We start from the raw sequence: 25,704 nt of genomic DNA, 5'->3' as shown, positions 1-25,704 counted from the left end.
AAAACCAAAATAAATGAATAAATAAATAAATAAATATGTAGGGAGAGATTCTAGGTACCTGTAGCACTGACCACGGGCACGGTCACAGGTACATGGAAGGTGTGTGTGGGGTCTCAGAGTGCGGCTGAGGCTGGATTTCTCAGAGCGCCAATCTGGTTATCGGTTTCTCTTGTGAGTGGTTTTCTGTAGTAAATTGACCATCAATATTCATACTCCGTGTACGGTTACTTTCCTCAACATAAATGAATAAAAATAGCCAAGACATTATAGGAGACAATAGAACGGGTAAGGACTCTCCAGCAGGATCAGTGGGGAGCCAGGAGAAGTGTCTAAATTCCATAAGCTGACACAGACCACACAAAAGACTGCATTCTAGAGAAGAAAACAGGAATAAGTGTGTGACAGTATAATACAGCTGGTCAGATGAGATGACTTAGTGGGTAAGGGCTCTTGCCACCACGCCTAATGACCTGAGTTTGATCCCTGAAAGCCACCAGGGGGAAGAGAGCTGACTCCAGTAAGCTGTTCTCCAACTACCACATCAAATCTGTGTGTACCTGTGCTATTTCCTTTCTTACATGACAGAAAGGGAGGGAGACCCTGGGCTTGGGTGCTTTTTGTTTTATATTTAAATATTTTATTTATATAACTGTATTATGTTTTATATTAATGTTTATCATTATATGAATATGACTATATTTTTTTAAAGAATTATTTATTATGAATACAACATCCTGCCTCCATGTATGTCTGCATACCAGAAGAGGGCACCAGATCTCACTACAGATGGTTGTGAGCCACCATGTGGTTGCTGGGAATTGAACTCAGGACCTCTGGAAGAGCAGCCAGTGCTCTTAACCTCTGAGCCATCTCTCCAGCCCGAATATGACTATATTTTAATATGATGCATTAAATATTATATACAACATATGATGTTATAAGTATATATAGTAAAGATTAATTTTTATTTTATGTTTTGTTGTATTTTTAGATAGAGCCAACAGTATTTGCTGGGTGTGAACAGAAGATGGGGCTGAGGGATGCTCAGAGTCCTGTCCTGAACCAACGGGCAAACTGAAAGTGCATCGTTGATGCATGGAGCGCTGGAGAGGGCAGGTAGGTCTTGCTGGCCGGCAGCCATGCAGCCCTGTCGCCTAGGAGCTCTCCTAGGCCCCCACACCCTCCCTGCTCCCATTGCTTCCTTAGAAGTGAGGCCAACCGTTCTGTAGACGTGTCTTCCTCTGCCAGCCACAGTCCCTCCTTTGACTCAGTATTTATTGTTTCAGATTGCAGCACTGAGAAGTTTTATCCCCAAGAGCACATTTCTGATCATTTGGAATCGCAGGCAGCAGTACAGACAGTTGTGCTGGTGATGTTTCTCAGTCTTCACAGTTTGGACAACTCTGTGATGAAACAGTAGGAAGAAACTGGAATGTCTCTGAAGGTGAGAGCCTGGTCCAGCCCCTCTACTGGGAGGGAGATGTCACACCAGTGACCATGTTCCTTAAGGGCCCCTTAGGGGAGAAAGGTCTGATTTGTAACAGTTTTGACAAAAACTTGAGTTTGAGCCCAAGTCCATTAGTGTGTCAGGGAATCTCTACCGAAGAGAGGCCTCGTCCATGCTACTCTCCAGAGAACTTCCAGCACAGTGCAGACCTAACTGGCCAGGAGGGGCTTCCTACACCTGAAAGCCCATTCATATGTACTGGGTGTGGGAAAACACTCAGAGGAAGCCTTGACCTTGTTCAGCATCAGAGAGCCGACTTTGGAGAGAAGTCTTTTATGTGTTCTGAATGTGGAAAATCCATTAGCCAGAAGTCTGGTCTTACAAACCACTGGCAACCTTACCTAAATGTGCAGCCCAGCCTGCGTGTCCAGTGCACGAAAGTCTCTCAGTTGTATGTGTGTAAGGAATGTGGGAAAGCCTTCAGCCAGAACTCAAGCCTTAAAAAGCACCAAAAGTGTCACATGATTGAAAAGTCCTATGTGTGCAGGGAATGTGGAAAGGCTTTTAGGCGGAAATCAAACCTTGTCCAGCATCAAAGAATCCATTCTGAAGAGAAACCGTATGTCTGTGACCGGTGTGGGAAAGGCTTCGGGCGGAACTCAAACCTCGTTAAACACCACAGGATCCACAGGGATGATAAGCCTTTCGAGTGCAGAGAGTGTGGTAAAGCTTTTAGCCAGAGCGCACACCTCAGGAAGCATCAGAGGATCCACTCTGAAGAGAAACCGTATGAGTGTGATGATTGTGGCAAGTCGTTCAGTCGCATCTCAAACCTCATTAAACATCACAGGGTTCATACTGGAGAGAAACCTTACCAATGCAGCGACTGTGGGAAAGCATTTAGCCAGAGTTCCAGCCTTATGCAGCATCGGAGAATTCACACTGGAGAGAAGCCTCATGTGTGCAGCGTGTGTGGGAAAGCCTTCAGTTACAGCTCTGTGCTCAGGAAGCACCAGATAACTCACACAGGAGAGAAGCCCTACAGGTGCAGTATCTGTGGGAAGGCCTTCAGCCACAGCTCCGCCCTCATCCAGCATCAAGGGGTGCACACTGGGGACAAGCCCTATGAGTGCCACGAGTGTGGAAAGACCTTCAGTCGAAGTTCCAACCTCATCCTTCACCATCGAGTCCACACCGGAGAAAAACCTTATGAATGTACTGAATGTGGGAAAACCTTCAGCCAGAGCTCAACCCTCATTCAGCACCGGAGGATTCACAATGGATTAAAACCTCATGAATGTAGCCAGTGTGGCAAAGCCTTTAACCGAAGTTCAAACCTTATCCACCACCAGAAAGTTCACACAGGAGAGAAGCCCTTCACATGTGTTGAGTGTGGTAAGGGCTTCAGCCAGAGTTCGCACCTCATTCAGCATCAAATAATCCACACTGGAGAGAGACCCTATCAGTGCAGTGAGTGTGGAAAAGCCTTCAACCAGCGCTCAGTGCTCACCCAGCACCAAAGGATTCACACTGGTGTGAGGCCCTATCACTGCGCTGCTTGTGGGAAAGCGTTCATCCAGCGGTCAAAGCTGCTTAAACACCAGTTAGTTCACACAAAGGAGTAGCCTGGAGGCTGGGCCACGGTTCCTCTCTGACTCTGCCGGCCCTTGGCTCAGCCTTCCCCTTGCTAGACTTGAAAGCAGGCTCACTGTTTTTATGCCCAGCCGCCACAGAGCCTAAAGCCCTCCTTTAAACATCCTCCAAGGCTCTCTTTTGCCATTGCTGCCGAAGCGTGTGGCTCTTATCTGCATTTTGTTGTTCTTACGGTTTGCAAACATGCTCTTGTTCATTAGAAGACAAAGATGACAAAGGTTTCATTGTTCATAGTTTATTCTTGTAATCAAAGGTGCAGAAATAGGTAATGTGACCTTTGGCTGGAATAACCTCAGTATTCTTCCACTTAGCATTTAGTCATAGGGAGTGAGGCCTGATTTAGTGTTTATTAATATTTTATTTACATAAGCCCAACATGAGGGTTTTCCAGGTCCAGTTGCCATGTTCTCTGGAGACATTACTCTGCTTCCTTTCCTGTCCCATCCTGTATCAGCTTCCTTTTTTTCTTTTCTTTTGTTTTTTCTCAACAGGGTTTCTGTGTGTGACAGTCCTGGCTGTCCTGAAACTTGCTGTGTAGACGAGGCTGGCCTCAAACTCACAGAGATCCGCCTGCCTCTGCCTCCCGAGTGCTGGGATTAAAGGCGTGCGCCACCAATGCCTGGCTTCATGGCTTTCTTCATCTTTCCCCCACACGCCCCAGGCCATGTCTTCACACATGCTCTCACCATCATTTTTGAAGTACTTTCTGTTTGGTCTTAGGCAGTCCAGATGTCAGAAATGAGCTCACACTGGACTACAGGAGGACTTCTGCTGGTTAGATAAAAGCCAACCTCCTTCAGGAACTTGTGAAACCATTTCCCATCTGCCAAAAGGAGTCATTTCCTTACCTCTGGCAGGAGGGACATACTGTTCTCAAGTGGCATGTACCTGTGGCTGCATATCAAAGCCCATGCCACCTCCAGGCTCCCTCAGTCCCAACTCAGCAAGTAGTTGTTAGACATTTCCAAGCCCACCTCTCTTATACTCCCTCCCCACCCCCACTCCACCCCCACCCCTACCCCCTGGCGTTCTCATTACTCTCTCTCCTCCCTATGCTGTGTTCCTATAGCCTGCTACCCCCCTGTCTCTACCATGTTCTCTTGCTACCCTGCTTCCCTAACACTGTCCATATCCAGACTGCTTTCTCTCTCTCTCTCTCAGTTCTGAACTCCTCCAGGTGTCCCTGAATAGTTTCTATCTTATGCACAATAAAACCCTAACCCTGATAATGGAACTGTCACGTTGGCAGGTTCTTTATTGTATCCCCTGCATACATCTGATGCTGAAACCTGCACAAACTGGACCATAGGATGGTTCTGGATATTTGGACTGCCTGAGACCCAGCACTTTCTGGGTACTCACACACACACACACACACACACACACACACACACACGAGAGACAGGAACAGGATACCAGCTCACTAACCTCATCATTTTCCCAGAGCTGTGTCTTTATGCTCTGAACAGGGAGAGAGCTCAAGTACAGCATATCTGTCCCCAGAGAGCTCCCTAGATAGTAGACACTAGGTAGACATAGGGTGTCACAGGACACACTCCAACCAGACCAAATCCAGCTTCTTTGAGTAAAAGAAACTTTATGGGAACACACCAATGCCCATTTGCTTACAAATACCTAGCAGCTTTTGCATGGCAGAATTGGGAGTTGTCATACATAACCATATGCCCCACAAAGCTAGAGTTTTCACTTTGTGACCCTTTTCAGGGAGTTAGCCTGCTTTGCCATAAGACAATGGAAGCCCTTGTTATCACCGGGAGCTCTCAAGGTGAGGCTTTGAAGAGAGGCTCAAAGTTCTTGCAGGAAGGGATTGAAATATTTTGTGACTAGAAGTCTAATCAATGTGTAGTGCATTAGCCTGAGAATGGTGAGGTTCTGTCCTAGTTAGGGTTACTCTTGCTGTGATGGCCAAAAGCAAGTTGGGAAGAAGAGGGTTGATTTGGCTCACATGTCCACATCCATCATTGAAGTGAGGCTGGAACTCAAACGGGGCAGAAAGCTGGAGGTAGGAGATGGAGAGGCCACGGAGGATGCTGCTTACTGGTTGGCTCACCATGGCTGGATCAGCGTCCTGCTTGCTTGTCTTGGTTTTTTTAGACAGGGTTTCTTTGTGTAACAGTCCTGGCTGTCTTGGAACTCACTCTGTAGACCAGGTTGGCCTGGAACTCACTGAGCTCCTCCTTGCCCCTGCCTCTCAAGTGCTGGGATTACTGGGATTAAAGGTGTGTCCTGCCACCACCTGGCCAGTAGAACCTGGAGCCACCAACCCAGAGGTGGCGGCCCCATCCACAAAGGGCTAGGCCCTCCCATATCAGTCACTAAGAAAATGCCTTTCAAGCTTATGTAACTTCCAAGTTTCTCTACTGTGAAGTTATTATTTTCCTTTTTAGCTACCATAGACAATGTTTCTCATCAATATCTACCTTGTTTGTATCTCATCATGATTCTTCTACTTCCATTACCAAAAGAGTTTTACCTTCTCCATGTATTTATCAGTGATGGGTGGTGGTGGCACACGCCTTTAATCCCAGCCCTGTGAGTTCGAGGCCAGCCTGGTCTACAAAGTGAGTTCCAGGAAAGCCTCCAAAGCTACACAGAGAAACCCTGTCTCGAAAAACCAAAAAAAAAAAAAAAAAAAAAAAGATAAACTCTATGTATTTATCAGTTTATTCAGTATGGGTTCATTAATTTCTATTTGTTTAGTGAGTCTGTAACTCTCATTATATATTGTGATACTCAGATGGTCCCAGATTTGACCAGTAGAAACTTGTTCTTCATACTAGAGTCCTGTGCACATCTTGTTGTGTTTTGGCCTTTGCTTTGCTTTCTGGCATAGCCAGCTATTCCAAGTTCATCCTGAATGCTCCTTTTTCCCAATTGTGCAGTGTGTCTTTTTCCCCTGGGCTTCCTCATCCCTGTTGCTAACAAGGTATTTTAGAAAGCAAGATCTAGCCGAGCATTGGTGGTGCACGCCTTTAATCCCAGCACTTGGGAAGCAGAGGCAGGTGGATCTCTGTGAGTTCGAGACCAGCCTGGTCTACAGAGGGAGTTTCAGGACAGGTTCCAAAACAATACAGAGAAACCCTGTCTCGGGGAAGAAAAAAAAGCAAGATCTAAGTGCTGGGTGTATACCTTGTTGGAAAGTGTCTGGGATCTCACAACAGACCACTCAGCGGAGAGCTAGGGACTAGACGAGTGTGCATAAATGCCATCTTCGAGCAGCTCTCTTACCAGGCCCAGTCCAACACCAAAGCTCACTCCACCCTTCCCTCTTTTCTGTATTTGTTCTTCTTAATATTTATTTATTTTATGTATATGAGTGACCTGTCTACTAACACACCAGAAGAGTGACTCGGAGCCTGTTACAGATGGTTGGGAGTCACCATGTGGTGGCTGAGAATTGAACTTAGAACCTCTGGAAGAGCAGTCAGTGCTCTTAATTGATGACCCCTTTCTCCAGCCCCTTTCTGTATTTGTAACTGCATTCCCATTTTAACAGAAATACAGTCTTGGTATCTTCAGTATATTGACTTAAGTTTTTGCATGTGACTTCAAAATTACTAATGTATTATCCTTGTTTAAAAAAAAAACATTGGTTGTTGAGTGTTTGTCTACAGGTCTTCCAACTGGTTTGAGAATTGTGAGAATATTTTTTCTCCTGGGGAGAAATAACACTTTCCTCTTCCTCACAAAGTCCCAATGACAGCTGGGTGGAGGCAGCACACACCTTTAATCCCAGCACTCAGGAGGCAGAGGCAGCTGGGTCTCTGAGTTCGAGTCCAACCTGATCTATAGAGTGAGTTCTAGGACAGCCAAAGCCAATATTCAGTGAAACCCTATCTCCAAAAAAACAAAAAACAAAAAAGTCCCAACGACAACAGTATGATTCCACTGAAATTCACAAAGGTTGGTGAGTTCCTGGGCTCCCTTATAGAGCATCGGTGAAGGGTTACTGGAAGGAGCATGGGTGACCCTATAGGAGTCACTGCAAAATCAACGTTCACCCATCATAGAGGGTGACATGGATAGAACCCCCTTCCAGTTACTTCTGGTAGCACTTCTGGTAAAGGTAGTGGCTGTTTTGCTCCAAGGAATGCATTCCACAGCAGTACACTGTGAAAATACTATACTTGTGTCTTGCACGGATCTTCTTCCACTTTCATAGTAGCTATGTAATTAATTTGTAACAGTTAGGTTTGTTTGTTTTCTATTGAGTTCCCTGTTTGTTGCTTCCCTTTTTCCTGTCAGGTAAGAGACCTCCACTTTTTTGTTTTGTTTACTTGTTTTTCAAGACAGGGTTTCTCTAACAGTCCTGGCTGTCCTGGAACTCACTTTGTAGACCAGGCTGGCCTCAAACTCACAGAGATCAGCCTACCCCTGCCTCCCAAGTGCTAGGATTAAAAGCACGTGCCACCACCGCCTGGGAAAACCTCCACTTTTTTTTTCTTTTTGGTTTTTCCAGACAGGGTTTCTCTGTATTGTTTTGGAGGCTATCCTGGAACTAGCTCTGTAGACCAGGCTGGCCTCGAACTCACAGAGATCCGCCTGCCTCTGCCTCCCGAGTGCTGGGATTAAAGGCGTGCGCCACCAACGCCCGGCTAGACCTCCACTTTTGAACCATAAAATTCTTCAAATGGAAAAGGAAGACATGAATAAATAGTAACAACTCTTTTGCTTGGTTATAGACCCATTATGTAGAAGCTGGAAGGTCTGAATTATTTATGGATTCAGTTTAGCACCCATGTAAGTCCAAGTGGAAAACTGGCTTGTAGTAGTTTAGATTATGCTAATTGCACAATACTGCAGGATTCCCCCTCCTCCCGCCCTGCCATCTTGAGATGCTGAATGGCCAGCACAGCTCAGCAAGAAGTAGCTGTTTTCCTCTCCTTGAGTGGGTCATCCCTGGTCAGCCACACAAAAGTCAGCACATCTGGCCAAACTCAAGGACATCATCTTAGTCCTGGAACCCTTGGCCTGCAAATATCCCTATCTGCACACTTCCTAAGACTTGTCCCTTGGTTGTGAAGAACTCTAGGGATGTCTTACTGCACAGTAGCTCAGGTACAAATGGAGACCACAGATATGTCAGACTACAAATGATGCTTCAGCATTAAGAGTCCTCATCACGCCCTCAACTCCAAACACTATTGATGGTGAACAAAGCATTCTATTTGTTTCTCTCACTGCCCTTTTTAAAATATATGTAGATATACATACATACATACATACATACATATGTCTTGCCTTTGTGTATGTGTGTGCATGTCTGGTGCCCACAGAGGCCAGAAGTGGGTGTCAGACCACTTGGGATTTGAGTTACAGACAATTGTGAGCCACCATGTGGGTGCTGGGAATCAAACCTGAGTCCTCTAGAAGAGCAGGTAGTACTCTTAACCTCTGAGCCACCTCTCCAGCGTCCCTGAGGAAGGCATTAGCCTCAGGCTATCTCTTCTGTGTGCGTCTGCATATAGATCAGCTGATAAAGAGGCCTGGGTGCTTCTCCCTCCCTTAGGAGTCAGGCCCAACCTCTGCGCAGTCTCAGACACAGTGGTGCTGATGCCACGTGCAGTAGTTAACTCTCACTGCTTTGACAAAAGGGATGGTGAACACCCTTAATCCCAGCTCTCAGAGGCAGAGGCGGGCGGATCTCTGTGAGTTTGAAGCTAGCCTGGTCTACAGAGTGAGTTCCAGGACAGGCTCCAAAACTACCAGAGAAATCCTGGCTCAAGAAAAAAGAGAGAAAAATGTAAAGAAGGTGTTTACTGTGATTTGAAGGTCAAGTACAGTCCATCATGGTGGGAAGGTGCATGGCGGAAGTTTGAGGCAGCTGGTCACATTGTTTCTGTGGTCAAGGGGAGAGTAACATACTGTTACTCAGTTCACTCTTCAATCAGTCAAGAGCTCTGACTCTTTAGGGCTCCGCCCACCTCAGTGATATAGACATGCCATTTTGTTTCCAAGGTGACTCTACAGCCCATGAAGCTGAAAAGATGAGCCATCATATCACATCTTTGTTCTTTTGAGCAGCTTTAGACCTGTGTAGAGACATGTCTAACTCTTTCCAGAGAGCTCAACTATAGCAAAAATGAATGTGTTCATATCCTCAAAAATATCTTCAGGGTCCTCACACCTTCCCTTCTGCATCAGCATTCACAGACATCAACTCTGAGTTCCCTTCAGCTTACGGTCCTGATTTAAAACTGGCTGCCCCTGGGGCTGAAGAGACAGCTCAGCAATTAAGAGTATACACTCAGGGCTGGAGAGCTGGCTCAGCCGTTAAAAGCACTGGCTGCTCTTCCAGAGGACCTGGGTTCAATTCCCAGCACCCACATGGCAGCTCACAACTGTAACTCCAGCTCCTGAGGACAATACTCATGACAAAACACGAGTGCACATAGGACTTTAAAAGTATATACTTAAACTACTCTTGCAGAGGACCAAAGTGTGACTCTCAGCACCCACTTCTGGCAGCCTACAACCACCTGTAATTACAGCCGCAGGGGATTCGATGCCCTCATCCACAGATAGTGCACTCAAGTGTGCAAACACTTTAAAATAGACTAAAGCACTTAAAAAATAAAAATTCACCAGCCTGGACTACCAAGAGAGTTCCGGGACGGCCTCCAAAGCCACAGAGAAACCCTGTCTTGAAAAACCAAAAAAAAAAAAAAAAAAAAAATAAAAATAAAAATTCAGTGGCTGCTCCAGCACACAAATTCCAACCTGGTCCACGAGGTTCTTGTTTCTTATCTCCATTTCCAGACAGGAGTCCCAACTCCAGCCCCAAACCGCCGTTCTTTTTTTTTTTTTTAAGATGTATTTATTTATTATATATACAGTGTTCCACCTGCATGTATGCTTGTACACCAGAAGAGGGCACCAGATCTCATTACAGATGGTTGTGAGCCACCATGTGGTTGCTGGGAATTGAACTCAGAACCTCTGGAAGAACGGCCAGTGCTCTTAACCTCTGAGCCAGCTCTCCAGCCCCAAACCACCGTTCTTTAAGGAACGAAAGAACACATCTGGTGGGGTGTGGTAGTGGATCTCAGTGAGTTCCAGGACAGCTAGGGCTGTTACACAGAGAAACCCTGTCTGGAAAAACCAAAACAGCAAAAATCCACATCTAATAGCCACTTAAAAATAATAATAAACCCTTCCTCAAGCGGCTTTTGTTAGGTATTCTGTCACAACAGAAGACAAGTAATACAATTAGAGAAATAAAAGTTACAACTAATAGAGGGGTGGGTTCCAGCACGCTCAGCGGGAGACGGTGTGTTGAACATACAAGAGTTCCTGGGTTGGATTTTCAGCGGTGTGTGTGCACATGGAGGCTAGAGGTCCAGTTCAGGAGCCATCCACCTTGATGTTTTGTGACTTGTTTTTTGAAAAGGCTCATCTTGTCAGACTAATTCTGGCTGGCCAGAGGCCTGGGGAATGTCTTGTCTCACCTTTGCCTGTGTTGGGACCACAAGCACAGTCACCCCCAGCCATTTTTACATGGGTGACGGCGATCAAACTCAGATCCTCAGGACTGCTGCACCTCTGTAGCACTAGAATAACTCACTTTTCGAAGACTGCTTATTCCAAGTGTGGGCAGATTACGAGCAGCAGTTGGGACAGTCGTACCACAAACCCAAGCAGCCCGCGTTGGCCTGATGGGTTCCCCGAACGAGCGCTCCTGGCTGCTAGAAGGCAAGCTCGAGCTTGGCGGAAGTGACCGAAGCCCCCCTCGAGCAGAGGGGCCGCAGGGAGGGGGCGAGGCGGGAGGCACTCGTGTTTGGAGGGACCCGGCGCCCGCTTCCGCCGCTGCCTCAGAGAGCAGGCGCGGCCCCTGCCACAGCGCGGAGGCCTAGCTAGGCCAGGAGTCCCGGGCCAGGAGAAGCCCGGGGCGAGGCGGGGACCGTGCGACCCTCAGGCGGCGCGCCCCCCAGGACCGGGGGGCGGGGCAGGGGCGGGGCCCCCTGGGATTGACGACTGCGCAGACCGCACGGGACGGCCCCTTTGTCTAGGGAGCCGAGGCAGCCGCCGCAGGGCGAAAGGTTGCGGCCGACGGTGAGTGGCGTTGTGTCGGGTGCGCGGGACCCTCTCCTCCGTCCGCACCCAAGCTCCGCGTCCTCACGTGCGCCAGCCCCTCCCCCGCTGCCGCACCCTCCGTCCCGCTCCCTCGGACCCTCCAGGCCCGCTCTTCCCCTGGACCCCTCACGGTGGCTCCCGCTAGCCTGGGTCGGGATGCACGGTTCTGATGTGCAGGTTTCCTAGTGGCTAGCTAATTCGCTTTAGCTTGGGATGTGGATGAGATTTTTGTTTGGTAAAATAACCGCGTCCCAGGCCGCCCTGCAAGTCCTGGGTCCTTAAGATCCTCCACCGTTAGCGGGGCTACCGTCAGGGCCACCATACAGGGTTTTAAGTCACTTGCGCGGTCTTAGCGGTCGCGCACAGACGCTTGCAGCATCCTCCACAGTTGAAGCTGTTTCCTGTCAAAGTGAAGGTCCCCTGTTCCACGTAACCCAGCTTCTTCTCGAATTTATTTCTCGATGCTCTCTCGTTGTTACTTTGCAGAAGCCCCTTTTAATGGGTGGCAACAACTTCTCTAACGCGGAATTTCCATGTTTCGTTTTTATTTTATGTGTATTTATGTGTTTTGTCTGCCTGTGTGGCTGTATAATACGCGCATGTCTGGTGCCATCGGAAGGTAGGAGAGGGTACCGGGTCTCCTGGAACTGGCTCTGAGCAGCCACGTAGGTGCTGGGAATCGAATATGGGTCCTCTGGAAGAACAACATGTGTTCTTAACCGCGGAGCCATCTCTCTGGTCCCCGCATTTAAATGTTAACAGAAAGTGATTCTGCTGGGAAAGGAGGATGGTTCAGTTGAACACCTGAGTCCGAATCACCAGAACTCACTTTTTAGAAACTGAATGCTGTTATCCCCAGCTTCCCGGAGGAGACAGCAGATTCCTGGAGCTCACTAACTTCGCTGCTGCCCCCGAGAAGGTGAAAGGCTCCTGATGAATGACACCCGAGGTTGTCCTCTGGCCTCCAAGTGCTTGCGGGTGTGTGGGTGCACACACAGAGGAACAATATAGACAGTAATCCCCTTGTACGTGGGAGGTGAAATATTCTCTAAGGCCAGAGGACATTGGATGTAGAGCGCACTGAGCCTTCTCCCCAGCCCACAAGAATTCTTTTAAACGTCTGCAGCGCCCTGTCAGTGAATGCACGATGACCCTGGGAGCAGTTTCCTGTGTATCTTCCTAAAATAATTGGAAGCAGCTGCTACTGCAGGTGCATGGCCGCGCTTTTTTGTTATTAACAGAAAAGAAACGCTCTGGGGCTGGAGAGATGGCTCCAGAGGTTAAGAGCACTGGCTGCTCTTCCAGAGGACCCGAGTTCAATCCCCAGCAACCACATGGTGGCGCACAACCATCTGTAATAGGATCTGATGCCCTTTTCTAGGCTGCAGGCATACATGCAGGACACTCATACATAAAATATCAATTAATAAAATTAAAAAGGAAAGCTCCACAGTGTCCTATCACCTACGAGGTAGGTGATTCTGTTTAAAGCTGTGTAGACATCATTCTGTCCTTTGCACACTGGGAATTATCTTGTGGGGGACACTTAACTAGCAAGCCACCTTGCCACCATGTGTGGAGCCAGCCCCTAGGCATTCTTGACATGAAGGTGCTTCATTTCCATTCTCAATTATTACTAGTGAGGGTAAAACCTCTTCATTTGTCTTTTAGCTGTTTGTATTCCCATTCAGATTAACCAGCAGGTGTTCTTTTTTGTTTTTTGTTTTTGTTTTTGTTTCGAGACAGGGTTTCTTTGTAGCTTTTGGAGCATATCCTGGAACTCGATCTGTAGACCAGGCTGACCTTGAGCTCACGGGGGTCCGCCTGCCTCTACCTCCCTAGTGCTGGGATTAAAGGCGTGGACCACTTCCCTGTGTGTCTTTTTATACCATTGACAGTGTCTTCTTTGATTTTGTTTTATTTGCTTTACTTTATTTTTGGCTTTTTGAGGCAGGATTTCTCTGTGTAGCAGCCCTTCTGTCCTGGACCCTGCTTTGTAGACTAGGCTGTTCTCGAACACACATAGATCCGCCTGAGTGCTGGGTTTAAAGGCGTGCGCCTCCATCAACTAGATGTTGTGTTTGTTTTATGGGCAAATAATTTCCATCGAGATTATTTTCTAAATAATCTGGTTTTGTATGGTACTCTTATTTTTTTAAAGATTTTATTTATTATTAAGTATACGGTGTTCTGCCTACATGCCAGAAGAGGGCACCAGATCTCCTTACAGATGGCTGTGAACCCACCATGTGGTTGCTGGGAATTGAACTCAGGACCTCTGGAATAGCAGCCAGTGCTCTTAACCTCTGAGCCATCTCTCCAGCCCTGACTGGTACTCTTTTTTTAAACAATGTATTTTTTTTATGTGCATTGGTGTTTTATCTGCATGTATGTTGTGTGAGGATATTGATCTCCTGGAATTGGAGATACAGACAGTTGTGAGCTGCCATAGGAATTGAACCCAGATCCTCTGGAATAGCAGCCAGTGCTCTTAACTGCTGAGCCACCTCTTCAGCCCCCTGTCTGGTATTTGTAAAACATTGCCTGGACTACCAAGCGAGTTCCAGGACAGCCTCCAAAGCCACAGAGAAACCTTGTCTCGAAAAACCAAAAAAAACAAAAAACAAAAAAACATTGATTCTCTGTGAAATTTACTTAGATAAGGGGTGAAGTTAGAATACAGCTTCACGCCGGGCGGTGGTGGCGCACGCCTTTAATCCCAGCACTCAGCACTCGGGAGGCAGAGGCAGGCGGATCTCTGTGAGTTCGAGGTTGGGCTGGACCGATAGCCACCGAAACAATACAGAGAAACCCTGTCTTGTAAAAAAAAAAGAATACAGCTTTACTTTCCCCCCAAATCATAACCATTGCTAACAGTATCCACTATAGCAAATAATTTATCTTTCGGTTTACTTGAAAATGTACCTGTATCATAAATTCTTCCCTATGTTTAGGGCTATTTGGGGAGGGTTGTTATTAGATTTATTTTATTTTGTGTGGGGGGTGTTTTGTTTGCATGCATGTGTATAGTGCTTGAGGAGGCCAGAAGAGGGCTTCGGACCCCCTAGAACTGGAGTTACAGAGGTTGTGAGTCTCCATGTGGGTGCTGGGATTTGAAGAGTAGTCATCTCCTCAGCCCCTCTTTTGGGACTTTGGGGTGGTTTTGATGTGCATAAGGTTTCTTGCCAGTTGGTTAATTCTGGTTTGGTTTGGTGTGTGGATGAGCTTTGGTTGGTAAACTCAGTCTTTGGAACAAAGCCAAGTTTGTTTAATACACTGCTGTAGCCGGTTGCTGTTCACCCTCAGCTCCCTGGGGGCTGCCACCCAGCTCCCAAGGGAATCACACATGGAGGGAACGCCCGGCCTTAGCTTGCCTTGTTTCTAGCCAGCTTTTCTTAAATTATGAAACACACACACACACACACACACACACACACACACACACACACACACACCTTTTTGCCTCTGGGGTTTTACCTTTCTCTGTTTCTGTATATCTTACTTTCATTCTTACTCCATGGGTAGCTGGCCCCTGACGTCCTCCTTTCTTGTTCTGTCTTGCCCCTTCTTTCTCTTTCCAGAGTTCTCCTATTTATCCTCTCTGCCTGTCACCCCCCCATCCTTTCTCCTGCCTCACTATTGGCCATTCAGCTCTTTGTTAGACCATCAGGTGTTTTATTTTATTTCTTTTTTTTTTTTTTTTTTTTTGGTTTTTTGAGACAGGGTTTCTCTGTATTGTTTTGGAGGCTGTCCTGGAACTCACTCTGTAGACCAGGCTGGCCTCGAACTCACAGAGATCCGCCTGCCTCTGCCTCCCAAGTGCTGGGATTAAAGGCCTGTGCCACCAACACCCGGCTCCATCAGGTGTTTTAGACAGGCAGAGAATCACAGCTTCACAGAGTTAAACAAATGCAACATAAACAAAAGCCACACATCTTTACATCATTGAACAAATGCTCCACAGCAGAAACAAATGTAACCCATCTTAAAATAATATTCCCCAACACACTGCAAAGCAGAGTGAGTGAGCGTGGCAGGAAAGGAAGTGCTTGAATGTACTGATAGATGTGGGCAGCTAGGCTGCTTAGTGATGGTCCTGTGGTTAGGATGGGTCACATTGCCTGCAGTTTCTCACTATGCAGATAAGGGCAATCTGGTGTAGAGCTGCAGGTAGTTTCATTTGACTATTGTTCCATCGTTTGGCAGAATGGAGCTGTGGCTTTCAGGTTTGGGGATGTTCTCTGGTCCAGGCTTTTACTGGAAATGTTTCTGCTCTCACACTCACACTTTCCCTCATAGTGTTGGGTTGGTTGGTTTTCACTTGAGACATGATCCCTGTGCAGCCCCAGCTGGCCCGGAACTCCTCAGATCCTCCTGCCTCAGACTCCTCAGTGCTGGGATTACAGGCCTCCACCTCCATTACAGCTTGGTGTGGTCTCTTTAAAAGTTTTAAATCTCTTGTCTTTGCCCACTTTGTGATAGTTTGTTGAAGAGTGTACCAAAATACTTATCAGTTAATCTTTTTTTCCAGTAATTTTAATCTCTCCTCCAAACTGTGCTCTGTTCTGTTTCTGTTTCTGGGCTGTTTGTTCTTCCCGTGCCTCCCCTATTTCCTGTGTTTTGTTTTGTTTGAGACACTTGTGCTATGCGGCATACATAGCAGCTTAGAACTCACTAGGCAGTCTCATGTTAGGAGTCAGCTTCCCAAGTGCTAGGATCACCGGTGTGTGCCAACACACCCGGCTCTATCTAAGCAGTCCATTCTTGCCTGGGCGACTCTTACTAATTTGGTTGGCCCTATAGCCGGCTGGTGATGCTCCTTTCCTAGTGCCTCTGAGACATCCCTGTGTTTGTTGAGTCTCCAAATGAATTTGAAAGCATTTAGTTATGAGACCTTGTACCCCTATAATCCTCCACAAACATGTTGATCGATGCTGTGAATAAAGTCTACAAATTAGCATTACTGTGAATTGTGGTGTCTGTTCTTTCATGTCTTGGACCAAGTGTCACTTGGTGTGTAGGAAAGCTATCAACTAGATAGACAGACAGACACACAGACACACAGATAGATAGATCTGTGTGATCATTGACTTAGGGAAAATTGCAAGTATTGTGTTTTTGTACTCAGGTAGGTTTTTACGCAAAAGCTGCTTCTGCCCTAGAAAGCCTTCCATGAATTTGAAAAGAAAGCAGTTTTATAAGAGTTGAATTAGGGAAGGCAAGTGGGTCTGGGTGACATTCTCCCATCTCACACCAAACTAGACTAAGGTTCCCGTCCAAGTGTATCACCATTTGCAATGTCCTTTAGAAGAACAAACTTGCAAGCTGCAGCACAACAAGATCTTTGGTAATTCCAAAACTGTTGTTGGATGTTGTGAAACATTTAAGATGTGTTACATTTGTTTATGCCGTGGATATATGTGTTTAATGATGCAAAGATGTGTTGCATTCTTTTATGATTTTTGGTTTTTTTTTTGTTTTTTCGAGACAGGGTTTCTCTGTGGCTTTGGAGGCTGTCCTGGCACTAGCTCTTGTAGACCAGGCTGGCCTCGAACTCACAGAGATCTGCCTGCCTCTGCCTCCCAAGTGCTGGGATTAAAGGCGTGCGCCACCAACGCCCGGCTATAGCTAACTCTTACATTTTAAATTAGCCCATATTTCTTATCTATGCTCTGCCACATGACCTGGTACCTTCTTCCCAGCATCCTTATTTGACTTTCCTGCCTAATCTTATCCTGTTGAGCCATTGACCAGTCAGCTTCTTTATTAAACCAATCCCAGCCACAAATGTTCAGTGTACAAAAGGGTTATTCCAGGCTGGAGAGATGGCTCAGTGGTTAAGAACACTGGCTGCTCTTCCAGAGGTCCTGAGTTCAATTCACATGGTGGTTCACAACCACCGGTAATGGAAATATCACCCCAGCAAATGAAGGGTCAGTGATGGAGGGAGGCACTCTGAGAAGGAATCACTGAGGGAGGGCAGTGCCCGGTAGACTGGCAGAGTGCCTACTGCCTGCAGCAGACAATGACCAGGCACTGACATTGGATTCTACCATGGGGAGATCGAAGGAATCCCTACCCTACCAAGGGTTGCTCTGGGGACCAGCGTAGGTGACATCGTGTGAACACAGTACTCCTCTGAAAAGAAGGGGTGAAGACCACACGGTAGGCAACTGGACGGGGTGCCTGAAGGACAACAGGCAGGTCTGGCTGCTGCTAGAAGCCTAGGGAAAGGGACGGTGCATCAGGAGGGATCAGATACAGGGGCCAGAGAGCAGGAGGCTGAGCACTATACATTCAACCATATCCACCTGGGTACAAATGCTACCACATGAGGGCAGCTTCCCACTGAACTGAATCCTGAAGTCCGTCATCTTTTATTATTTATTGCAGGGTGGGGCACACCGGCATGTAGAAGACAACTTGGGAAAGGTTGGGGTCCCAGGGGTGAACCCAAGTCGTCAACCACGTTGCTGTTCCCCCACCACCCAGGTCATGATGCTCACCTCTTTTTTTTTTCCTTTTCTTTTCTTTCTTTTTGAGACAAGGTCTCACTATGTAGCTCAACCTGGTCTTTTACTGAAGATCCTTCCACCCCACCTTTCTCAAATTGCTGGAATTACAGGCGAGAGGAGCCATGCTTATCTTCTGTTTCACTCTCAAAAAGCCAGATACCCGAAAGGATATATTGTAATCTTGCTCTGCATTTTGCCTGGTACCATCTGCTATTTGTTGCAGGCTTGGCTGTGACTCACTATTGTAGACACCCCTACAGTTCAGAAGACCGAGCCCATCTGCTACAGGAGATCTCTCAGACCCCGACTTTTCCCAGCCATTTAGTTGTGTTAAACATCTGTTTATCCTGGTGTGACACCACCAAGTGTCCCCTTCTCATTTGAGACATCTTTCAAAGCTCAGACCCTATGTTACTCCAGACTCTGTCCACCCACAATGACCACTGCTCAGACTTGGGTTGCCAATGTATAGGTTGAGCCCTTGCCTCATCAGAGCACCAGAGGGTATCTAAGACTGACTGAGCGCCTGAGCCTGGGGTTTCCCACAGAAGTGTGGGTCTCAGGCAGATGATCCACTCCCCACTTTGGAGGGGGTACTTCTTGGGAGACATGTAGGGCCCCACTGTTCTTGTGAACAAGCAAGACAAGGTGATCCAGCCAGCAACCAGAGCCTTCACTGGCTCCCCACATAGATATGATCAGCCAATCATGGGACCCCAGTGGTCTAGGGAGTGAAGGGTTGAAACTTTAAGCCCTTGGAAAACAATGGGTAGATGCTCAGAAATCCTTATTTTTTAAAACGTATTTATATTCATACGTATGTGTATGTTATTTTTTAAAGATTTGTTTATTTATTACATATACAGTTTGTCTATATGCCAGAAGAGGGCATGTATCAGATTGAATTGTAGATGGTTGTGAGCCACCATGTGGTTGCTGGGAATTGAACTCAGGACCTCTGGAAGAGCAGTCAGTGCTCTTAACCTCTGAGCCATCTCTCCAGCCCCTATGTGTATGTTCTTATGTGAGCTCCTGTGTACCACATGTAACAGCCCATAGAGGGCAGAAGAAAACATCTGATCCCCTAGAACTGGAGTTGAGCACAAACCTGGGTCCTGTGCAAAAGTAGCAAGGACTCTTGATGCTAAGCCCCTGAGCTATCTCTAGCTTTAAAAAAAATGTGGGGGGATGAATGCAAAGCCCTGATGTAGCAGGCTTTCTCTTGAGCCACCAACCAGCTCCCAAATCATGACACAGATTTAGTATTAGTTATGAATGCTCGGCCTTGCTAGTTCTTATAACTTAACCTGTTTCCCTTCATCTACATTTTGCCTTGGGGCTTTTTACTTTTCTTTCTTTCTGTATGTCTTACTCTCCTGAGGTTCTGTGGCTGGCAGGCTGGCAGGCAGCTGCCTGGTGTCTGGTCCCGGCATGTCCCTCTCTTTCTCCCTCATCCTCTTCTCCTTTACGTAGATTCCTCCTCCTCATTTTCTCTGCCCACCCGCCTAGCCTTTCTCTGCCTAGCTATTGACCAGTCAGCTCTTTATTAGACCAGTCAAGTGCTTTGGGTAAGCAAGGTGAAACAAATACAACAGATCTACATAATTAAACAAAGGCAGCAGAAACCAATGTAGCACACCTTCACATAGTTAAAGGGAGATTCCCCAACATAAACAAATGTAACACATCTTTACATAATTAAACAAAGGCAGCAGAAACCAATGTAACACACCTTCACATAGTTAAAGGGAGATTCCCCAACATAAACAAATGTAACACATCTTTACATAGTTAAAATAACATTCTACAACAATGTAGACCAGTCTAGCCTAGACCCACAAAGATATAACAGCCTCTGGCTCCTCTTATCATTTTTCAAGCAGGACTTTGCCTGACAAAACCTACTAGATTGGACCAGCCCAGGAACCATATGTTTGCTCAGGACTCTTCCATAGAGAATACCAGTGTGAGCATAGGGAGACCCAACAAAGCTGGACCACAGTGGCTTCCGCTCCCTGGATCTCTCTTCAGCATGCCTTTCACTGATTTTATATGACAAGGGACCCCAGGGATGTCAGGGTCTGTAGAACTGGACTCTCATGTGTTTGTTCTCTCTCCTTCCTCAGCCCCACAGGATCCTCAGATTCCACTTGTCCTCACAGACCCAAGAAACCAAGATGGCAGCAGCTGGACTTATGCCACTGCCAGCAGGACCTCAGGTGAGTGGTCCCAAAAGCTTATTCAGTGGCTTGGCCAAAGCTCCTGTGGGTCCTTCTGTGCCCAGTCAAAACATCACTGCATCTCCTGAACTCCGTCACTTCTTCCTGCTGATGTCATGTGACTCTAAAGGGCTACCACCAGTCTCCCATGTCACATTCGCCACCTGTCAGATGTGGAGTTACTCAAAACCCGCTCATTCCAGGTCAAGGTGACCTTCGAGGATGTGGCTGTTCTGCTGTCTCAGGAGGAGTGGGCCCGCCTGGGCCCTGCTCAGCGGGGCCTCTACAGAAATGTGATGATGGAGACCTACGGGAATGTGGTCTCACTGGGTAAGACTCCTGGAGGGCTCCGCCTGTGTGTCTTTGGGCCCAGGACTCACGTGGGGTTCCTCAGGGAGGCAGCTGCTGGGAAGAGGGGCATTCAGTGCACACTGAGATCCTGAGGCATGGTGCTTCCAAGTGTTCAGCTCCAACAGGATGGAAGTCTTGTCCTGTTTCCTGTGCCCTCGTGGAGCATGGATTATGGGAGTATCTTAGCAGACAGTGTATAATCCAGGGACGTCCCCCTCACGAGCAGGACTCCCAGGATCCAAGCCTGTTGTGATCTCCCAGCTGGAGCGAGGAGAAGATCCATGGGTCCTGGATGGGCAGGAGACTGAGCAGAGCCTGGGAAGTGACCACTCAGGTGAGTAAGGAGACCTGTTCCTGCTTTCACTGAAGACAGTCTAGTTCAGACGGGGTCACTGATGGAGGGAGCACCCATTGGTCAGGGGAGGGCTCTGTCATTTTCCTCCCGACACAGTGTCCACAGACCAGGAGGTCCTGGGCCAAGCAATAGTCCACAGAAGGAGGTGTGGGTAGAGTAGGAAGTTAGGTGGGCGGTGGACCTGGTGAGTTAGGTGTGGTGGTGGACCTGGTGAGTTAGGTGGGGTGGTGGACCTGGTGAGTTAGGTGGGGTGGTGGACCTGGTGATTTAGGTGGGGTGGTGGACCTGGTGAGTTAGGTGGGGTGGTGGACCTGGTGAGTTAGGTGGGTGGTGGACCTGGTGAGTTAGGTGGGGTGGTGGACCTGGTGAGTTAGGTGTGGCGGTGGACCTGGTGATTTAGGTGGGGTGGTGGACCTGGTGAGTTAGGTGGGGCGGTGGACCTGGTGACCAAGGAGAAAGGAGAGGATAGCTGAGCTGAAGAGAGGCAAGGGATGTTGCCGCTGCTCAGAAGGACCGTAGTTGGCTACCCAGGCATTAGTGGGCTATTTAGGCTCTGAGGGTTACTTGGTTGATTTAGAACAAGGCTCTGGGTATAGAAGGGAAATTTCTCAACCTGATACTCGGGGTGAAGGACTGAAAGTTTGTGCTCGGTTATGAAAGAGTCCACTGACCCCTGACCTGGGAAACATTGTACTAAGGCCCCATGTATGATATAAAGCAAAGTTAAAAAAACCAGAATTTGGAGATAAAAATATTTGATTTTTAACTTGAAAAAAGAGGTTGGTATTCATAAGAGACTTTAGCAATATTGTTAGATAATAAAAATCATTTGAGCCTGATGGTGGTGGTGCACGCCTTTAATCCCAGCAGAGGCAGAGGCAGAGGCAGGTAGAGTCTCTGTGAGTTCCATCCAGGACAGGCTCCAAAGCAATACAGAGAAACCCTGTCTTGAAAAACCTAAATAAATAAATAAATAAATAAATAAATAAATAAATAAATAAATAAATAAAATGCCATTTGTATGTTATCAGCAATAAACAAAGGTATAAATATTATAACATTTATAATAGCATCAGCATCAGAAAGCTACTTGGGGTGGGGGGTCTGCAGAGATGGCCTTAGTGGTTGAGAGAACTTGCTGCTTTTCCAGAAGACCCAGGTTCAGTTCCCGGCGTCCACATGGTGCCTCCCAACCATCTGTAACCCAGTTTCAGTGGCTCTCACACCCTCTCCTGGCTGCCACAAGTATAGGCGGGGACACTCATGCACATACAGTAAATAACAAGTTTTTGTTTTGTTTTGCTTTGCTTTTGGAGACAGGGTTTCTCTGTGGCTTTGGAGGCTGTCCTGGAACTCACTTGGTAGACCAGGCTGGCCTTGAACTCACAGAGATCTGCCTGCTTCTGCCCCCAAGTGCTGGGATTAAAGGCGTGCGCCACCACCGCCCGGCGAAAAAGGCATTTTTAAATACTGCCAAAGCTGTCCATGGGGGATTGACAGATTCTCCAGGATACAGAAGCACCTAGTTGCTCTGTGGCATAGGCCACAATAGAGGGTGACATGTGCACATACTCGTGGTGGGGCTGCAGAGATGGCTCAGCAGGTAAGAGCTTTGGCTGCTGTAGGGCAGTGGTGGCGCACGCCTTTAATCCCACTACTCGGGAAGCACAGGCAGGCGGATCTCTGTGAGTTCGAGGCCAGCCTGGTCTACAGAGCGAGTTCCAGGACAGCCTCCAAAGCCACAGAGAAACCCTGTCTCGAAAAACCAAAATTAAAAAAAAAAAAAAAAAAGACCCTGTATAGTGGCACTTGCTTTGTAGACCAGGCTGGTCTCGAATTCACAGAGATCTGCCTGCATCCACCTCCCGCGTGTGTGTCGCCGATGCATGGCACTCCAGTTCACTCTTAGGGAGTGAGAACACCTAGTTTTTTGCTGTACTAACAGAGAGGAATGGTAGAGGAAGCTCTGATGCTGTACTTGCCTGTGACCCTGGGTCAGAACTTACAGTACTTGTCAGAGACCCTTATATGTCCTTCCACAGAGGTGAGACTTTCGGAGTTGCAAGATGGCTCAGCAGATAAAGGTACTTGTCAATGCAAGCCTGGCAGCTTGAGTTCAGTCCCCAGAATATACATAAAGGTTGGAAGGAGAGAACTAAGTTCGAAAAGTTGTCCTCTGACCTCCGTGTGCACACATGTGTCTCCTTCTACCCCCAGCCCTGGATACATTTTAAATTTAGGTCTTTCTCTGCTGTGGGGCTTCTTTTTTGTTTTTGTTTTTGTTTTGTTTTGTTTTTTGGTTTTTCGAGACAGGGTTTCTCTGTGGCTTTGGAGGCTGTCCTGGCTGTGGGGCTTCTTATCCTAGGCTGTCCATCAAGTATGACAAGTCATTCAGGGAAGGCCACAGCCGAGACCCTGGAAAAGTGGTTAAGGCCTGAGGGTAGGGTAGCATCCTGAGCCTGAGGACTAGGTTGTGTCCTGTGGGAGGCTACAGGATGCACAGGAGTCTCTGGCCACCATCTTCTGCAGCAGGAAAGGGTAATGGACCTTTTCATCTGACACCTGAAGGGGCTAACCCCCGATGCCACGCAGAATTGGCCTCTTACCCCCTGCTAGACCATATGACAGAAGGTCTCCTCACCTCTCCACACGGCCCAGAGTAGCTATCTCCACATGAAGTCTTTTATCTGTCTGTCTGTCTGTCTTTCTCTCTTTTTTTGTTTTTGTGTTTTGAGACAGGGTTTCTCTGTATTGCTTTGGAGGCTGTCCTGGAACTCACTCTGTAGACCAGGCTGGCCTCGAACTCACAGAGATCCGCCTGCCTCTGCCTCCCGAGTGCTGGGATTAAAGGTGCGTGCCACCAACGTGGCAACCTCTTGTTTTTATTCTGGTTTGGGTTATTGTTTTTTAAAGCAGTCCTTGTCGGTAGCCTGGACTGGTGCTGAGTTCAGTCCTCTTGCCTTAACCTCTCAAGTGCTGTGATTATAGGAGTGTACCACCCACCACCCCGACTAGTGTTAACCTTTTCATTTTGTGTTTGCTGTTCCAGAATGGAAAACCAAGGAAGAAAACCAAAACACAAACTTGAACTTACAGCCCCTGATCTCAGATGAGAAACCTGAGATCCTGGGGGAAACATCGTTGAAAAAAGCTGATGAAGAACATTACAAAATGGAGCAGAACTTCAGCCCAAGTCCAAGCCCTGTTGGCCCCCATAATGCGCGGGTATCGAAACCTAGTGCACCGCTTGCTGGACACCAGGTGGCTCCTAGCGGAGAGAGGCCCTACATATGCATGGAGTGCGGCAAGTGCTTCGGTAGGAGCTCTCATCTCCTTCAGCACCAGCGGATCCACACCGGCGAGAAGCCGTACGTGTGCCGCGTGTGTGGGAAGGCCTTCAGCCAGAGCTCTGTCCTGAGCAAGCACAGGCGGATCCACACCGGCGAGAAGCCGTACGAGTGTAACGAATGTGGGAAAGCCTTTCGGGTGAGCTCAGACCTGGCCCAGCACCACAAGATCCACACGGGAGAGAAGCCCCACGAGTGCCTGGAGTGCGGGAAGGCGTTCACTCAGCTCTCACACCTCATCCAGCACCAGCGCATCCACACGGGGGAGAGGCCGTACGTGTGCCCCTTGTGCGGGAAAGCCTTCAACCACAGCACCGTCCTCCGGAGCCACCAGAGAGTGCACACCGGAGAGAAGCCCCACGGGTGCAGCGAGTGCGGGAAGACCTTCAGTGTGAAGCGAACCCTGCTGCAGCACCAGCGGGTCCACACCGGGGAGAAGCCGTACGCGTGCAGCGAGTGCGGCAAGGCCTTCAGCGACCGCTCGGTGCTCATCCAGCACCACAACGTGCACACCGGGGAGAAGCCGTACGAGTGCAGCGAGTGCGGCAAGGCCTTCAGCCACCGCTCCACCCTGATGAACCACGAGCGGATCCACACGGAGGAGAAGCCGTACGCCTGCTACGAGTGCGGGAAGGCCTTTGTGCAGCACTCGCACCTCATCCAGCACCAGAGAGTCCACACGGGGGAGAAGCCGTACGTGTGCGGCGAGTGTGGGCACGCCTTCAGCGCGCGCCGGTCTCTCATCCAGCACGAAAGAATCCACACGGGCGAGAGGCCCTTTGAGTGCACCGAGTGCGGCAAGGCCTTCAGCCTGAAAGCCACCCTGATCGTGCACCTGCGCACGCACACCGGGGAGAAGCCGTACGAGTGCAACAGCTGCGGCAAGGCCTTCAGCCAGTACTCGGTGCTCATCCAGCACCAGAGGATCCACACCGGAGAGAAACCCTACGAGTGTGCGCAGTGCGGGCGCGCCTTCAACCAGCACGGCCACCTGATCCAGCACCAGAAAGTGCACAAGAAGCCGTGATCCTCGGCCGCCGGAGGCCCAGCTTAGACCTGCACAACACGTGACCAGCCTGCCTCCCAGGTCAGCTGAGCCTGAGGACCCTTCCTTTTCCTCCCTAGCAAACATTCTTCCACAAATGCTTTTATTTCCCTCAACATATTGAAATGACATTGGAGAAGATCCTACAATTGTAGATATTGGTTTTAAAAAAAGCCATAATTCTCCCTTTATCTGACATGAATTTACTGAAGCAACTTTAAAGTTTAAACAAAGCACACACCATTAAACCTAGTAGAGGTGAGTTTGAGGCCAGCCTGGTCTACAGAGTGAGTTCCAGGACAGCCAGAGCTGTTTTACACAGAGGAAACCATCTCAAAAAAAAAGGGGAGGGGGGATGGCATTTCAAACGAAGTTTCGACTCATTCTAATACTGTAGTTGAATTTAGAATATTTGGACTGTTTTTGCTTTGGGTTTGTCTTTGGGGGGAGGGAGTATCTTGGGACAGGGTGTCTGTGTAGCCCTGGCTGTCCTGGAACTCCTTCTGTAGTGCAGGATGGCCTCCAACTCAGATCTGTCTCTGCCTCCACAATACTGGGATTAAAGGCGTGCCCTGTTGCTTACTTTTGGTGTTTTTACAAAGCACTCAAATACTACGGTAGGTGGAGAACCAATTCCCACAAGTTGTTTATGACACAAATAAAAGTGATTTTAAAATA

General features: G+C 48.0%; 2 protein-coding genes across 5 annotated transcripts; both read left to right on the top strand.

The window, feature by feature from the left end:
• Positions 1 to 1,315: 1,315 nt before the first annotated feature.
• LOC110339220 (zinc finger protein 250) lies at positions 1,316 to 25,704 on the top strand. 4 transcript variants are annotated; one of them, XM_040736240.1, is made up of 5 exons: positions 1,316 to 1,444; positions 19,836 to 19,928; positions 20,132 to 20,258; positions 20,506 to 20,613; positions 23,684 to 25,704. In XM_040736240.1, exons 1-5 carry the CDS (start codon positions 1,433 to 1,435, stop codon positions 25,006 to 25,008), a joined length of 1,665 nt encoding a protein of 554 aa, XP_040592174.1. In that variant the 5' UTR covers positions 1,316 to 1,432; the 3' UTR covers positions 25,009 to 25,704. The 4 variants fall into 4 exon arrangements, with proteins under 4 accessions (XP_040592174.1, XP_040592175.1, XP_040592176.1 ...); XM_040736241.1 differs by lacking the exon at positions 1,316 to 1,444 and adding an exon at positions 10,069 to 11,173; XM_040736242.1 differs by lacking the exon at positions 1,316 to 1,444 and adding an exon at positions 15,085 to 15,364.
• Positions 1,440 to 6,642, top strand: Znf16 (zinc finger protein 16). Its single transcript, XM_021222992.2, has one exon. The coding sequence runs from the start codon at positions 1,498 to 1,500 to the stop codon at positions 3,070 to 3,072; it is 1,575 nt and encodes a 524-aa protein (XP_021078651.1). The 5' UTR covers positions 1,440 to 1,497; the 3' UTR covers positions 3,073 to 6,642.

The sequence above is a fragment of the Mesocricetus auratus genome, unplaced genomic scaffold (genome assembly GCF_017639785.1).
Source record: "Mesocricetus auratus isolate SY011 unplaced genomic scaffold, BCM_Maur_2.0 Super-Scaffold_100055, whole genome shotgun sequence".
Lineage (NCBI taxonomy): Eukaryota > Metazoa > Chordata > Mammalia > Rodentia > Cricetidae > Mesocricetus > Mesocricetus auratus.
Note: the sequence above shows the minus strand (reverse complement) of the source record. Positions and strands in the feature narration are given on the sequence as shown.

Bases quoted from the DNA above. Each gene is read 5' to 3' on its own strand.
- Znf16 (XM_021222992.2), top strand. From the start codon at position 1,498: ATGTTCCTTAAGGGCCCCTTAGGGGAGAAAGGTCTGATTTGTAACAGT.
- LOC110339220 (XM_040736239.1), top strand. From the start codon at position 19,640: ATGTTTGCTCAGGACTCTTCCATAGAGAATACCAGT. The intron at 19,676-19,835 runs GTGAGCATAGGG...CTCCTTCCTCAG, and splicing joins CTTCCATAGAGAATACCAGT to CCCCACAGGATCCTCAGATT. The intron at 20,259-20,505 runs GTAAGACTCCTG...CCTCACGAGCAG, and splicing joins CGGGAATGTGGTCTCACTGG to GACTCCCAGGATCCAAGCCT.